Source organism: Engystomops pustulosus, chromosome 4 (assembly GCF_040894005.1).
Source record: "Engystomops pustulosus chromosome 4, aEngPut4.maternal, whole genome shotgun sequence".
Classification (NCBI taxonomy): Eukaryota; Metazoa; Chordata; class Amphibia; order Anura; family Leptodactylidae; genus Engystomops; species Engystomops pustulosus.
In genome coordinates this window covers 20,038,351-20,056,774 of record NC_092414.1, presented here as the reverse complement: position 1 = coordinate 20,056,774, position 18,424 = coordinate 20,038,351, and the positions used below count along the sequence as shown (strand labels likewise).

The 18,424-nt window shown below is 38.6% G+C and overlaps 1 protein-coding gene across 2 annotated transcripts in view; it reads right to left on the bottom strand.

Moving 5' to 3' along the window:
• The window catches only part of CRACR2A (calcium release activated channel regulator 2A), an 86,850-nt gene that overhangs the window by 23,071 nt on the left and 45,355 nt on the right, over positions 1-18,424 (bottom strand). For both annotated transcript variants that reach the window (XM_072145426.1, XM_072145427.1), the window contains exons 7-8: positions 18,257-18,352; positions 2,486-2,673 (exon numbers count right to left, since the gene is read on the bottom strand). In XM_072145426.1, the coding sequence (XP_072001527.1) occupies positions 2,486-2,673; positions 18,257-18,352 (284 nt within the window). The remainder of the gene's footprint in view (positions 1-2,485; positions 2,674-18,256; positions 18,353-18,424) is intronic.

Below are 18,424 nucleotides of genomic sequence, written 5' to 3'. Positions count from 1 at the left end.
TGGAGCGCGGGCTCAGGAGAGTGTGCGCTCAGGATGAAGCTTGTTCCCCAGGACAGCTGCTTACGGTTATGTAAGAAAGGACAATCTGCTGAGTAATACAAGGAAAATTCCCTGTCCTGGAAGTTAAATTCTACAATAAAGAGGAGACTTTGCTGCTAGAATAGTAAGGGGTGCACCGGAAAAGTTACTTTTAGTTCTTAGAGTTGTGTTAAGTTCTAAGAGCTCCTAGTCCTTGGTAGGAACTTATGGACAGATATATGAGTGGCTATACAATCCTCGCTATTTAATTAGTGCCGCGACCCCGGTCCCAATTCTATTCAATTGCTCCCTTTTTTGCTAATGTAAAGTAAGTGGTAAGTGCCACAATCAGACGGTCAAAATTTTGTTAGGTCACAATCACGGAGGGCAATCACAATCCTGGCAGGTCACAATCACATTAAGGCGGTCACAATCCTGGGCGTTCATAATCAAGGTAGGGCAGTCACAATCACAATAGGGAGGTCACAATCGCAGTAGGACGGTTAGAATTATGGCAGGTCACAAACACGATAGGACGGTCAAAATCACGGGAGGTCAAAGCAAGGCTGTAGGGCAGTCACAATCATGGGAGGTCACAATCACTGTAGGGCAGTCACAATCATGGGAGGTCACAATCACTTTAAGAAGGTCACAATCATGGGAGGTCAAATAACGGAAGGGCAGTCACAATTCTGGGAGGTCACAATCATGGTAGGTTAGTCAAAATCCTTGGTGGTCACAATCACTGTAGGGCAGTCACAATCCTGGGAGGTCACAATCACTTTAAGAAGGTCAAAATCATGCAAGGTCAAATCACGGAAGGGCTGTCACAATTCTGGGAGGTCACAATCATGGTAGGGTGGTCACAATACCAAGAGGTCACAATTACAGTAGGGTGGTCACAATCCTGGGAGGTCACAATCATGGTAGGTTAGTCAAAATCCTTGGTGGTCACAATCACTGTAGGGCAGTCACAATTCTGGGAGGTCACAATCACTTTAAGAAGGTCACAATCATGCAAGGTCAAATCACGGAAGGGCGGTCACAATTCTGGGAGGTCAAATTGTAAGTGGGTCGGTCACAATCCTGGGAGGCCACTTTCTTAGTAGGGCAGTCACAATCCTAGGAGGTCACAATCTCAGCAGGGCAGTCACAATTCTGGGAGGTCACAATCATGGTAGGTTAGTCAAAATCCTTGGTGGTCACAATCACTGTAGGGCGGTCACAATCATGGAAGGGTTGTCACAATGCTGGGAGGTCAAATGTTGGTAGGGTGGACATAATGCTGGGAGGTCACAATCACTGTAGGTAAGTCACAATCCTGGGTGGTCACAATCACTGTAGAGCACTCACAATCATGGTAGGGAGGTCACAATCCTGGAAGGTATCAATCACGGTAGGTTGGTCACGTTTCTGTGAAATCCAAATCTTAGTCAGGATTGGTCACAATCCTAGTCAAATCAGTGTAGGGCGGTCACAATCCTAGGAGGTCACAATCTCAACAGGGCAGTCACAATCTTGGGAGGTCACAATCATGGAAGGGTTGTCACAATGCTGGGAGGTCAAATGTTGGTAGGGTGGACATAATGCAGGGAGGTCACAATCACTTTAGGTAAGTCACAATCCTGGGTGGTCACAATCACTGTAGGTAAGTCACAATCCTGGGTGGTCACAATCACTGTAGGTAAGTCACAATCCTGGGTGGTCACAATCACTGTAGGTAAGTCACAATCCTGGGTGGTCACAATCACTGTAGGTAAGTCACAATCCTGGGTGGTCACAATCACTGTAGGTAAGTCACAATCCTGGGTGGTCACAATCACTGTAGAGCACTCACAATCATGGCAGGGAGGTCACAATCCTGGAAGGTATCAATCACGGTAGGTTGGTCACGTTTCTGTGAAATCCAAATCTTAGTCACAATTTTGGGAGCTCACAGGATTGGTCGCAATCCTAGTCAAATCACTGTAGGGCGGTCACAATCCTGGGAGGTCACAATCGCAGTAGGGAAGTCACAATTATGGTAGGACAGTCACGTTCCAGGGAGGACCCGGAGAAAAACTGATGCTGTAAGTAAGTCCCTTTAAAAAATGTGATGATTTGGCCCGCCCTAATGGCACTTGACACCTAATTTACATATTTAATTTTGCATGAATCATTATGTCTGAATCAATTTAAAGGATTTGTCCACTATTTCCTCCAAAATATCAGATGTAAATAATCAAATAATATTGCATTTACAAATCTAGTATTTGGTTTCCCCCGGGTATATGCAGACGTGAATGTATCCATGGCAACAGACTACAAATAAATCCTGCGTAGTCTGATCCCGCCTTCCCACTCTCTAACGCAATGAAAGTAATGATGGGATTAGCAATGTATAACATGCTGTAGTGGGAGGCAGCTATAAGATCTCTGGATCTCCCCTTTAAATGACTTCCATTGATACATTCAGGGATTTGCGCACATTTCTCTCTCCTCGTGTAGCTGGGAGGCCTCCTCCTGCAGGATCTTCAGTTGTCTCTGCGCTGTCTGTAACTCTTGTGTCGTTCTCTCCAGATCTCGTCTCATCTCTTTGTTTGTGAACTTCAGCTTCTCGTTCTCGGCTCTGGTCTCGTACTTGTCGTTATTCAGCTCCGCGCACTGACTCTCTAACTGCAACATATCCGGAAGAACAGAACAAGGAGACAACACTGAGTAATGTAGTAACAGAAGATTTCTATATTATACATAACATTCCATCCAGAGGTAGATAGATAGATATGAGATAGATAGATATGAGATAGATAGATAGATAGATAGATAGATAGATAGATAGATAGATATGAGATAGATAGATAGATAGATAGATAGATAGATAGATATGAGATAGATAGATAGATAGATAGATAGATAGATATGAGATAGATAGATATGAGATAGATAGATAGATAGATAGATAGATATGATATAGATAGATAGATAGATAGATATGAGATAGATAGATAGATATGAGATAGATAGATAGATAGATAGATATGAGATAGATAGATAGATAGATAGATAGATAGATAGATAGATAGATAGATAGATAGATAGATATGAGATAGATAGATAGATAGATATGAGATAGATAGATATGATATAGATAGATAGATAGATAGATAGATAGATAGATAGATAGATAGATATGAGATAGATAGATATGAGATAGATATATACATATGAGATAGATAGATATGAGATAGATAGATAGATAGATAGATGATAGATAGATATGAGATAGATAGATATGAGATAGATATGAGATAGATAGATAGATAAATAGATAGATAGATAGATATGAGATAGATAGATAGATAGATAGATAGATATGAGATAGATATGAGATAGATAGATATGAGATAGATAATAGATAGATAGATAGATAGATAGATAGATAGATAGATAGATACTTGTAGAAAATGAAAACAGCACACCAAGGGGCAAACAGATGATGGTGGGTGCAGGCACTCTGGGATCGGGCCACGGATCCACTAACGAAAATATAATGTAGAAATAGGCAGCACTCCGGAAGTATTGTGCAAAAAAATGGTGTCTTTTATTCCATGTCTTTGAAAAAGTACAGCAAGAGCGACGTTTCGACTCACACAGAGTCTTTATCAAGCTTGATAAAGACTCTGTGTGAGTCGAAACGTCGCTCTTGCTGTACTTTTTCAAAGACATGGAATAAAAGACACCATTTTTTTGCACAATACTTCCGGAGTGCTGCCTATTTCTACATTATAGATAGATAGATATGAGATAGATAGATAGATAGATATGAGATAGATAGATATGAGATAGATAGATAGGAGATAGATAGATAGATAGATAGATAGATAGATATGATATAGATAGATAGATATGAGATAGATAGAGAGATAGATAGATATGATATAGATAGATAGATAGATAGATAGATAGATAGATAGATAGATAGATATGAGATAGATAGATAGATAGATAGATAGATAGGATATAGATAGATAGATATGAGATAGATAGATAGATAGATTGATAGATAGATAGATAGATAGATATGAGATAGATAGATATGAGATAGATAGATAGATAGATAGATAGATAGATAGATAGATAGATAGAAAGATATGAGATAGATATGAGATAGATAGATATGAGATAGATAGATATGAGATAGATAGATAGATAGATAGAAAGATATGAGATAGATATGAGATAGATAGATATGAGATAGATAGATATGAGATAGATAGATAGATAGATAGATATGAGATAGATAGATAGATATGAGATAGATAGATAGATATGAGATAGATAGATAGATAGATAGATAGATAGATAGATAGATAGATAGATAGGAGATAGATAGATAGATAGATAGATATGAGATAGATAGATAGATAGATAGATAGATAGATAGATAGATAGATAGATAAGAGATAGATAGATAGGAGATAGATATGAGATAGATTGATAGATAGATAGATATGAGGTAGATAGATAGATAGATAGATGGATATGAGGTAGATAGATAGATACGGTAGAAAGATATATAGATCAATAGATATCTATCTTCAGATGATAAATGTATCTCTGCTACCCCCCCAGATAAGGACAGGGGGCCGGTGTGGATGAGTCTCGGGGGTCTATCTATCTCCTGGATGACATCCGCTCTCGCGCTCTCTATATCATTGTGACAACTCCATGGACGTCTCTTAAATACATCACAAAAATTCAATTTTCAGAGCCCAGAAATAACCCAGAGAATCCCCCCAGCCCATCACTGGCGCTGCCGACGCCCCCGGGGCCACAGATGACTGGATATCTGGGCCATAAACATTCATTTGCCTTTAGTCAGAAAATCACCCCCCCCCCTGTCACCGCTATGACAGATACAATATTACCCTGACTGGTCTGTCTAATACAAAGTATCATCTGTCCAGAGAAGCCACAGAGACACCGACCCATACACTGCACCGCAACACGGCCCAAGCTGCCAGACATGACGGATCAGCGCCGGATAATCATATCACAGCCCTACAGGGAGGGGGAGCAGAGGAGATATAGAATAGAAAATATTGCTATATCTGTTATACTGGATAATACATTATACTCCTGGTGGTCTAGTGTGCTATACTGGATAATACATTATACTCCTGGTGGTCTAGTGTGTTATACTGGATAATACATTATACTCCTGGTGGTCTAGTGTGCTATACTGGATAATACATTATACTCCTGGTGGTCTAGTGTGCTATACTGGATAATACATTATACTCCTGGTGGTCTAGTGTGCTATACTGGATAATACATTATACTCCTGGTGGTCTAGTGTGTTATACTGGATAATACATTATACTCCTGGTGGTCTAGTGTGCTATACTGGATAATACATTATACTCCTGGTGGTCTAGTGTGCTATACTGGATAATACATTATACTCCTGGTGGTCTAGTGTGCTATACTGGATAATACATTATACTCCTGGTGGTCTAGTGTGCTATACTGGATAATACATTATACTCCTGGTGGTCTAGTGTGTTATACTGGATAATACATTATACTCCTGGTGGTCTAGTGTGCTATACTGGATAATACATTATACTCCTGGTGGTCTAGTGTGCTATACTGGATAATACATTATACTCCTGGTGGTCTAGTGTGCTATACTGGATAATACATTATACTCCTGGTGGTCTAGTGTGTTATACTGGATAATACATTATACTCCTGGTGGTCTAGTGCGCTATACTGGATAATACATTATACTCCTGGTGGTCTAGTGTGCTATACTGGATAATACATTATACTCCTGGTGGTCTAGTGTGCTATACTGTATAATACATTATACTCCTGGTGGTCTAGTGTGCTATACTGGATAATACATTATACTCCTGGTGGTCTAGTGTGCTATACTGGATAATACATTATACTCCTGGTGGTCTAGTGCGCTATACTGGATAATACATTATACTCCTGGTGGTCTAGTGTGCTATACTGGATAATACATTATACTCCTGGTGGTCTAGTATGTTATACTGGATAATACATTATATTCCTGGTGGTCTAGTGTGCTATACTGGATAATACATTATACTCCTGGTGGTCTAGTGTGCTATACTGGATAATACATTATACTCCTGGTGGTCTAGTGTGCTATACTGGATAATACATTATACTCCTGGTGGTCTAGTGTGCTATACTGGATAATACATTATATTCCTGGTGGTCTAGTGTGCTATACTGGATAACACATTATACTCCTGGTGGTCTAGTGTGCTATACTGTATAATACATTATACTCCTGGTGGTCTAGTGTGCTATACTGGATAATACATTATACTCCTGGTGGTCTAGTGTGCTATACTGGATAATACATTATACTCCTGGTGGTCTAGTGTGCTATACTGGATAATACATTATACTCCTGGTGGTCTAGTGTGCTATACTGGATAATACATTATACTCCTGGTGGTCTAGTGTGCTATACTGGATAACACATTATACTCCTGGTGGTCTAGTGTGCTATACTGTATAATACATTATACTCCTGGTGGTCTAGTGTGCTATACTGGATAATACATTATACTCCTGGTGGTCTAGTGTGCTATACTGGATAATACATTATACTCCTGGTGGTCTAGTGTGCTATACTGGATAATGCATTATATTCCTGGTGGTCTAGTGTGCTATACTGGATAATACATTATACTCCTGGTGGTCTAGTGTGTTATACTGGATAATACATTATATTCCTGGTGGTCTAGTGTGCTATACTGGATAATACATTATACTCCTGGTGGTCTAGTGTGCTATACTGGATAATACATTATATTCCTGGTGGTCTAGTGTGCTATACTGGATAATACATTATACTCCTGGTGGTCTAGTGTGCTATACTGGATAACACATTATACTCCTAGTGGTCTAGTGTGCTATACTGGATTATACATTATACTCCTGGTGGTCTAGTGTGCATACTGGATAATACATTATATTCCAGGTGGTCTAGTGTGCTATACTGGATAATACATTATACTCCTAGTGGTCTAGTGTGCTATACTGGATTATACATTATACTCCTGGTGGTCTAGTGTGCATACTGGATAATACATTATATTCCTGGTGGTCTAGTGTGCTATACTGGATAATACATTATACTCCTGGTGGTCTAGTGTGCTATACTGGATAATACATTATACTCCTGGTGGTCTAGTGTGCATACTGGATAATACATTATATTCCTGGTGGTCTAGTGTGCTATACTGGATAATACATTATATTCCTGGTGGTCTAGTGTGCATACTGGATAATACATTATATTCCTGGTGGTCTAGTGTGCTATACTGGATAATACATTATACTCCTGGTGGTCTAGTGTGCTATACTGGATAACACATTATACTCCTAGTGGTCTAGTGTGCTATACTGGATAATACATTATACTCCTGGTGGTCTAGTGTGCTATACTGGATAATACATTATATTCCTGGTGGTCTAGTGTGCTATACTGGATAACACATTATACTCCTGGTGGTCTAGTGTGCTATACTGGATAATACATTATATTCCTGGTGGTCTAGTGTGCTATAGTGGATAACATATTATACTCCTGGTGGTCTAGTGTGCTATACTGGATAATACATTATACTCCTGGTGGTCTAGTGTGCTATACTGGATAATACATTATACTCCTGGTGGTCTAGTGTGCTATACTGGATAATACATTATACTCCTGGTGGTCTAGTGTGCTATACTGGATAATACATTATATTCCTGGTGGTCTAGTGTGCTATACTGGATAATACATTATACTCCTGGTGGTCTAGTGTGCTATACTGGATAATACATTATACTCCTGGTGGTCTAGTGTGCGATACTGGATAATACATTATATTCCTGGTGGTCTAGTGTGCTATACTGGATAATACATTATATTCCTGGTGGTCTAGTGTGCTATACTGGATAATACATTATATTCCTGGTGGTCTAGTGTGATATACTGGATAACATATTATATTCCTGGTGGTCTAGTGTGCTATACTGGATAATACATTATACTCCTGGTGGTCTAGTGTGCTATACTGGATAATACATTATACTCCTGGTGGTCTAGTGTGCTATACTGGATAATACATTATATTCCTGGTGGTCTAGTGTGCTATACTGGATAATACATTATACTCCTGGTGGTCTAATGTGCTATACTGGATAATACATTATATTCCTGGTGGTCTAGTGTGCTATACTGGATAATACATTATACTCCTGGTGGTCTAATGTGCTATACTGGATAATACATTATATTCCTGGTGGTCTAGTGTGCTATACTGGATAATACATTATACTCCTGGTGGTCTAGTGTGCTATACTGGATAATACATTATACTCCTGGTGGTCTAGTGTGCATACTGGATAATACATTATATTCCTGGTGGTCTAGTGTGCTATACTGGATAATACATTATATTCCTGGTGGTCTAGTGTGCTATACTGGATAATACATTATATTCCTGGTGGTCTAGTGTGATATACTGGATAACATATTATATTCCTGGTGGTCTAGTGTGCTATACTGGATAATACATTATACTCCTGGTGGTCTAGTGTGCTATACTGGATAATACATTATACTCCTGGTGGTCTAGTGTGCTATACTGGATAATACATTATATTCCTGGTGGTCTAGTGTGCTATACTGGATAATACATTATACTCCTGGTGGTCTAGTGTGCTATACTGGATAATACATTATACTCCTGGTGGTCTAGTGTGCATACTGGATAATACATTATATTCCTGGTGGTCTAGTGTGCTATACTGGATAATACATTATATTCCTGGTGGTCTAGTGTGCTATACTGGATAATACATTATATTCCTGGTGGTCTAGTGTGATATACTGGATAACATATTATATTCCTGGTGGTCTAGTGTGCTATACTGGATAATACATTATACTCCTGGTGGTCTAGTGTGCTATACTGGATAATACATTATACTCCTGGTGGTCTAGTGTGCTATACTGGATAATACATTATATTCCTGGTGGTCTAGTGTGATATACTGGATAATACATTATACTCCTGGTGGTCTAATGTGCTATACTGGATAATACATTATATTCCTGGTGGTCTAGTGTGCTATACTGGATAATACATTATACTCCTGGTGGTCTAGTGTGCTATTCTGGATAATACATTATACTCCTGGTGGTCTAGTGTGCTATACTGGATAATACATTATATTCCTGGTGGTCTAGTGTGCTATTCTGGATAATACATTATACTCCTGGTGGTCTAGTGTGCTATACTGGATAATACATTATATTCCTGGTGGTCTAGTGTGCTATACTGGATAATACATTATACTCCTGGTGGTCTAATGTGCTATACTGGATAATACATTATATTCCTGGTGGTCTAGTGTGCTATACTGGATAATACATTATATTCCTGGTGGTCTAGTGTGCTATACTGGATAACATATTATACTCCTGGTGGTCTAGTGTGCTATACTGGATAATACATTATATTCCTGGTGGTCTAGTGTGCTATACTGGATAACATATTATACTCCTGGTGGTCTAGTGTGCTATACTGGATAATACATTATACTCCTGGTGGTCTAGTGTGCTATACTGGATAATACATTATATTCCTGGTGGTCTAGTGTGCTATACTGGATAACATATTATACTCCTGGTGGTCTAGTGTGCTGTACTGGATAATACATTATACACCTGGTGGTCTAGTGTGCTATACTGGATTATACATTATACTCCTGGTGGTCTAGTGTGCTATACTGGATAACATATTATATTCCTGGTGGTCTAGTGTGCTATACTGGATAACATATTATATTCCTGGTGGTCTAGTGTGCTATACTGGATTATACATTATACTCCTGGTGGTCTAGTGTGCTATACTGTATAATACATTATATTCCTGGTGGTCTAGTGTGCTATACTGGATAACATATTATACTCCTGGTGGTCTAGTGTGCTGTACTGGATAATACATTATACTCCTGGTGGTCTAGTGTGCTATACTGGATTATACATTATACTCCTGGTGGTCTAGTGTGCTATACTGGATAACATATTATATTCCTGGTGGTCTAGTGTGCTATACTGGATAACATATTATATTCCTTGTGGTCTAGTGTGCTATACTGGATTATACATTATACTCCTGGTGGTCTAGTGTGCTATACTGGATAATACATTATATTCCTGGTGGTCTAGTGTGCTATACTGGATAACATATTATATTCCTGGTGGTCTAGTGTGCTATACTGGATTATACATTATACTCCTGGTGGTCTAGTGTGCTATACTGTATAATACATTATATTCCTGGTGGTCTAGTGTGTTATACTGAATAACATATTGTATTCTTGGTGGTCTAGTGTGCTATACTGGATAACATATTATACTCCTGGTGGTCTAGTGTGCTATACTGGATTATACATTATACTCCTGGTGGTCTAGTGTGCTATACTGGATAACATATTATACTCCTGGTGGTCTAGTGTGCTATACTGGATAACATATTATACTCCTGGTGGTCTAGTGTGCTATACTGGATTATACATTATACTCCTGGTGGTCTAGTGTGCTATACTGGATAATACATTATATTCCTGGTGGTCTAGTGTGCTATACTGGATAATACATTATATTCCTGGTGGTCTAGTGTGCTATACTGGATAATACATTATATTCCCGGTGGTCTAGTGTGCTATACTGGATAATACATTATACTCCTGGTGGTCTAGTGTGCTATACTGGATAATACATTATACTCCTGGTGGTCTAGTGTGCTATACTGGATAACATATTATATTCCTGGTGGTCTAGTGTGCTATACTGGATAACACATTATACTCCTGGTGGTCTAGTGTGCTATACTGGATAATACATTATATTCCTGGTGGTCTAGTGTGCTATACTGGATAATACATTATATTCCTGGTGGTCTAAAGTGCTATACTGGATAACATATTATACTCCTGGTGGTCTAGTGTGCTGTACTGGATAATACATTATACTCCTGGTGGTCTAGTGTGCTATACTGGATTATACATTATACTCCTGGTGGTCTACTGTGCTATACTGGATAACATATTATATTCCTGGTGGTCTAGTGTGCTATACTGGATAACATATTATATTACTGGTGGTCTAGTGTGCTATACTGGATTATACATTATACTCCTGGTGGTCTAGTGTGCTTTACTGGATAATACATTATAATCCTGGTGGTCTAGTGTGCTATACTGGATAACATATTATATTCCTGGTGGTCTAGTGTGCTATACTGGATTATACATTATACTCCTGGTGGTCTAGTGTTCTATACTGTATAATACATTATATTCCTGGTGGTCTAGTGTGCTATACTGGATAACATATTATACTCCTGGTGGTCTAGTGTGCTGTACTGGATAATACATTATACTCCTGGTGGTCTAGTGTGCTATACTGGATTATACATTATACTCCTGGTGGTCTAGTGTGCTATACTGGATAACATATTATATTCCTGGTGGTCTAGTGTGCTATACTGGATAATACATTATATTCCTGGTGGTCTAGTGTGCTATACTGGATTATACATTATACTCCTGGTGGTCTAGTGTGCTATACTGGATAATACATTATATTCCTGGTGGTCTAGTGTGCTATACTGGATAACATATTATATTCCTGGTGGTCTAGTGTGCTATACTGGATTATACATTATACTCCTGGTGGTCTAGTGTGCTATACTGTATAATACATTATATTCCTGGTGGTCTAGTGTGTTATACTGAATAACATATTATATTCCTGGTGGTCTAGTGTGCTATACTGGATAACATATTATACTCCTGGTGGTCTAGTGTGCTATACTGGATTATACATTATACTCCTGGTGGTCTAGTGTGCTATACTGGATAACATATTATACTCCTGGTGGTCTAGTGTGCTATACTGGATAACATATTATACTCCTGGTGGTCTAGTGTGCTATACTGGATTATACATTATACTCCTGGTGGTCTAGTGTGCTATACTGGATAATACATTATATTCCTGGTGGTCTAGTGTGCTATACTGGATAATACATTATATTCCTGGTGGTCTAGTGTGCTATACTGGATAACATATTATATTCCTGGTGGTCTAGTGTGCTATACTGGATAACACATTATACTCCTGGTGGTCTAGTGTGCTATACTGGATAATACATTATATTCCTGTTGGTCTAGTGTGATATACTGGATAACATATTATATTCCTGGTGGTCTAGTGTGCTATACTGGATAGCATATTATACTCCTGGTGGTCTAGTGTGCTATACTGGATTATACATTATACTCCTGGTGGTCTAGTGTGCTATACTGGATAATACATTATATTCCTGGTGGTCTAGTGTGCTATACTGGATAATACATTATATTCCTGGTGGTCTAGTGTGCTATACTGGATAACATATTGTATTCCTGGTGGTCTAGTGTGCTATACTGGATAACACATTATACTCCTGGTGGTCTAGTGTGCTATACTGGATAATACATTATATTCCTGGTGGTCTAGTGTGATATACTGGATAACATATTATATTCCTGGTGGTCTAGTGTGCTATACTGGATAACATATTATACTCCTGGTGGTCTAGTGTTCTATACTGGATAATACATTATACTCCTGGTGGTCTAGTGTGCTATACTGGATAATACATTATACTCCTGGTGGTCTAGTGTGCTATACTGGATAATACATTATACTCCTGGTGGTCTAGTGTGCTATACTGGATAATACATTATACTCCTGGTGGTCTAGTGTGCTATACTGGATAATACATTATACTCCTGGTGGTCTAGTGTGCTATACTGGATAATACATTATACTCCTGGTGGTCTAGTGTGCTATACTGGATAATACATTATATTCCTGGTGGCCTAGTGTGCTATACTGGACAACATGTTATATTCCTGGTGGTCTAGTGTGCTATACTGGATAACACATTATACTCCTGGTGGTCTAGTGTGCTATACTGGATAATACATTATACTCCTGGTGGTCTAGTGTGCTATACTGGATAATACATTATATTCCTGGTGGTCTAGTGTGATATACTGGATAACATATTATATTCCTGGTGGTCTAGTGTGCTATACTGGATTATACATTATACTCCTGGTGGTCTAGTGTGCTATACTGGATAATACATTATATTCCTGGTGGTCTAGTGTGATATACTGGATAACATATTATATTCCTGGTGGTCTAGTGTGCTATACTGGATAACATATTATACTCCTGGTGGTCTAGTGTGCTATACTGGATAATACATTATACTCCTGGTGGTCTAGTGTGCTATACTGGATAATACATTATACTCCTGGTGGTCTAGTGTGCTATACTGGATAATACATTATAATCCTGGTGGTCTAGTGTGCTATACTGGATAACACATTATACTCCTGGTGGTCTAGTGTGCTATACTGGATAATACATTATATTCCTGGTGGTCTAGTGTGCTATACTGGATAACACATTATACTCCTGGTGGTCTAGTGTGCTATACTGGATAATACATTATACTCCTGGTGGTCTAGTGTGCTATACTGGATAATACATTCTATTCCTGGTGGTCGAGTGTGCTATACTGGATAATACATTATATTCCTGGTGGTATAGAGTGCTATACTGGATAATACATTATATTCCTGGTGGTCTAGTGTGCTATACTAGATAATACATTATACTCCTGGTGGTCTAGTGTGCTATACTGGATAATACATTATATTCCTGGTGGTCTAGTGTGCTATACTGGATAATACATTATACTCCTGGTGGTCTAGTGTGCTATACTGGATAATACATTATATTCCTGGTGGTCTAGTGTGCTATACTGGATAATACATTATACTCCTGGTGGTCTAATGTGCTATACTGGATAATACATTATATTCCTGGTGGTCTAGTGTGCTATACTGGATAATACATTATATTCCTGGTGGTCTAGTGTGCTATACTGGATAACATATTATACTCCTGGTGGTCTAGTGTGCTATACTGGATAATACATTATACTCCTGGTGGTCTAGTGTGCTATACTGGATAATACATTATATTCCTGGTGGTCTAGTGTGATATACTGGATAACATATTATATTCCTGGTGGTCTAGTGTGCTATACTGGATAATACATTATATTCCTGGTGGTCTAGTGTGATATACTGGATAACATATTATATTCCTGGTGGTCTAGTGTGCTATACTGGATAACATATTATACTCCTGGTGGTCTAGTGTGCTATACTGGATAATACATTATACTCCTGGTGGTCTAGTGTGCTATACTGGATAATACATTATACTCCTGGTGGTCTAGTGTGCTATACTGGATAATACATTATATTCCTGGTGGTCTAGTGTGCTATACTGGATAACACATTATACTCCTGGTGGTCTAGTGTGCTATACTGGATAATACATTATATTCCTGGTGGTCTAGTGTGCTATACTGGATAACACATTATACTCCTTGTGGTCTAGTGTGCTATACTGGATAATACATTATACTCCTGGTGGTCTAGTGTGCTATACTGGATAATACATTCTATTCCTGGTGGTCGAGTGTGCTATACTGGATAATACATTATATTCCTGGTGGTATAGAGTGCTATACTGGATAATACATTATATTCCTGGTGGTCTAGTGTGCTATACTAGATAATACATTATACTCCTGGTGGTCTAGTGTGCTATACTGGATAATACATTATATTCCTGGTGGTCTAGTGTGCTATACTGGATAATACATTATACTCCTGGTGGTCTAGTGTGCTATACTGGATAATACATTATATTCCTGGTGGTCTAGTGTGCTATACTGGATAATACATTATACTCCTGGTGGTCTAATGTGCTATACTGGATAATACATTATATTCCTGGTGGTCTAGTGTGCTATACTGGATAATACATTATATTCCTGGTGGTCTAGTGTGCTATACTGGATAACATATTATACTCCTGGTGGTCTAGTGTGCTATACTGGATAATACATTATACTCCTGGTGGTCTAGTGTGCTATACTGGATAATACATTATATTCCTGGTGGTCTAGTGTGCTATACTGGATAACATATTATACTCCTGGTGGTCTAGTGTGCTGTACTGGATTATACATTATACTCCTGGTGGTCTAGTGTGCTATACTGGATTATACATTATACTCCTGGTGGTCTAGTGTGCTATACTGGATAACATATTATATTCCTGGTGGTCTAGTGTGCTATACTGGATAACATATTATATTCCTGGTGGTCTAGTGTGCTATACTGGATTATACATTATACTCCTGGTGGTCTAGTGTGCTATACTGTATAATACATTATATTCCTGGTGGTCTAGTGTGTTATACTGAATAACATATTATATTCCTGGTGGTCTAGTGTGCTATACTGGATAATACATTATACTCCTGGTGGTCTAGTGTGCTATACTGGATAATACATTATACTCCTGGTGGTCTAGTGTGCTATACTGGATAATACATTATACTCCTGGTGGTCTAATGTGCTATACTGGATAATACATTATATTCCTGGTGGTCTAGTGTGCTATACTGGATAATACATTATATTCCTGGTGGTCTAGTGTGCTATACTGGATAACATGTTATCTTCCTGGTGGTCTAGTGTGCTATACTGGATAACACATTATACTCCTGGTGGTCTAGTGTGCTATACTGGATAATACATTATATTCCTGGTGGTCTAGTGTGATATACTGGATAACATATTATATTCCTGGTGGTCTAGTGTGCTATACTGGATAATACATTATACTCCTGGTGGTCTAGTGTGCTATACTGGATTATACATTATACTCCTGGTGGTCTAGTGTGCTATACTGGATAACACATTATACTCCTGGTGGTCTAGTGTGATATACTGGATAACATATTATATTCCTGGTGGTCTAGTGTGCTATACTGGATAACATATTATACTCCTGGTGGTCTAGTGTGCTATACTGGATAATACATTATACTCCTGGTGGTCTAGTGTGCTATACTGGATAATACATTATACTCCTGGTGGTCTAGTGTGCTATACTGGATAATACATTATATTCCTGGTGGTCTAGTGTGCTATACTGGATAACACATTATACTCCTGGTGGTCTAGTGTGCTATACTGGATAACATATTATACTCCTGGTGGTCTAGTGTGCTATACTGGATAATACATTATACTCCTGGTGGTCTAGTGTGCTATACTGGATAATACATTATATTCCTGGTGGTCTAGTGTGCTATACTGGATAACATATTATACTCCTGGTGGTCTAGTGTGCTGTACTGGATTATACATTATACTCCTGGTGGTCTAGTGTGCTATACTGGATTATACATTATACTCCTGGTGGTCTAGTGTGCTATACTGGATAACATATTATATTCCTGGTGGTCTAGTGTGCTATACTGGATAACATATTATATTCCTGGTGGTCTAGTGTGCTATACTGGATTATACATTATACTCCTGGTGGTCTAGTGTGCTATACTGTATAATACATTATATTCCTGGTGGTCTAGTGTGTTATACTGAATAACATATTATATTCCTGGTGGTCTAGTGTGCTATACTGGATAATACATTATACTCCTGGTGGTCTAGTGTGCTATACTGGATAATACATTATACTCCTGGTGGTCTAGTGTGCTATACTGGATAATACATTATACTCCTGGTGGTCTAATGTGCTATACTGGATAATACATTATATTCCTGGTGGTCTAGTGTGCTATACTGGATAATACATTATATTCCTGGTGGTCTAGTGTGCTATACTGGATAACATGTTATCTTCCTGGTGGTCTAGTGTGCTATACTGGATAACACATTATACTCCTGGTGGTCTAGTGTGCTATACTGGATAATACATTATATTCCTGGTGGTCTAGTGTGATATACTGGATAACATATTATATTCCTGGTGGTCTAGTATGCTATACTGGATAATACATTATACTCCTGGTGGTCTAGTGTGCTATACTGGATTATACATTATACTCCTGGTGGTCTAGTGTGCTATACTGGATAACACATTATACTCCTGGTGGTCTAGTGTGATATACTGGATAACATATTATATTCCTGGTGGTCTAGTGTGCTATACTGGATAACATATTATACTCCTGGTGGTCTAGTGTGCTATACTGGATAATACATTATACTCCTGGTGGTCTAGTGTGCTATACTGGATAATACATTATACTCCTGGTGGTCTAGTGTGCTATACTGGATAATACATTATATTCCTGGTGGTCTAGTGTGCTATACTGGATAACACATTATACTCCTGGTGGTCTAGTGTGCTATACTGGATAATACATTATACTCCTGGTGGTCTAGTGTGCTATACTGGATAATACATTCTATTCCTGGTGGTCGAGTGTGCTATACTGGATAATACATTATATTCCTGGTGGTCTAGTGTGATATACTGGATAATACATTATACTCCTGGTGGTCTATTGTACTATTATGTATAATCCCTAATACTCTTCTTTGGCCCAAATTTATCTTCCATCCTTTCTGTGTGTACAGGCAATAACTAAAAAAAATTTGAAGCACACAACCCGGGTATATACTTAGTAACACAGCTGCTCGGAGACAGTGAAAGGAGTAACAACAATGTTGAATATCAATGGTGGGGACACAGGTTCCATTGGACTTTATCATTAATCAGTATGCAGGGAGCTCCCCCTAGTGGTAACAGGTGGAACGATAAACTTGTAACCCCCCATGTTTTCCCAGGTTTATCTCCTACAGGATCATTTGTATGGAGATTATGTAACCAGATGTCGCCGGATTATTTTGATGCTGTAAAACTTGAAAGGACGATTCATCTTCACTAAAAGCAACACTTAAAATGTACAAAACAAGAAAAGCCGAAACAGCAGGATTTACATAAACACGAAAACAGGAAACTAGAGCCGAGGACTCATTATACTCCCATTATATTCTCCGACACATCAAAGAGACGCGTCTTCCCAAATACTCAGGGCTACGAGACACCAAGCTGACACTCTAATGCTACATTGAGGTAATACTTTATATACGCCTCCTGCAATTAAAGGGATAGTCTATTTTTTTTTTCTGTGCAATGTAGCCTCCTGACCACTGGGGGCAGGCTTTAAGGGGTAAATCCACTGACTATACATACCCTCTTTTGCTTGTGCACCAGATTTTCCAGCTCCTGTTCCTTGTTCTGCAGTTTCTCCTCCAGTTTGTGGCTTCGTGTTTGGAACTTCTCCGTGTCCTGAATAGAACAATTCAAGGGATTATTCACTTTCCTTAAAATCAGGCCGGTCTTGGTCAAATACAAAGCAGT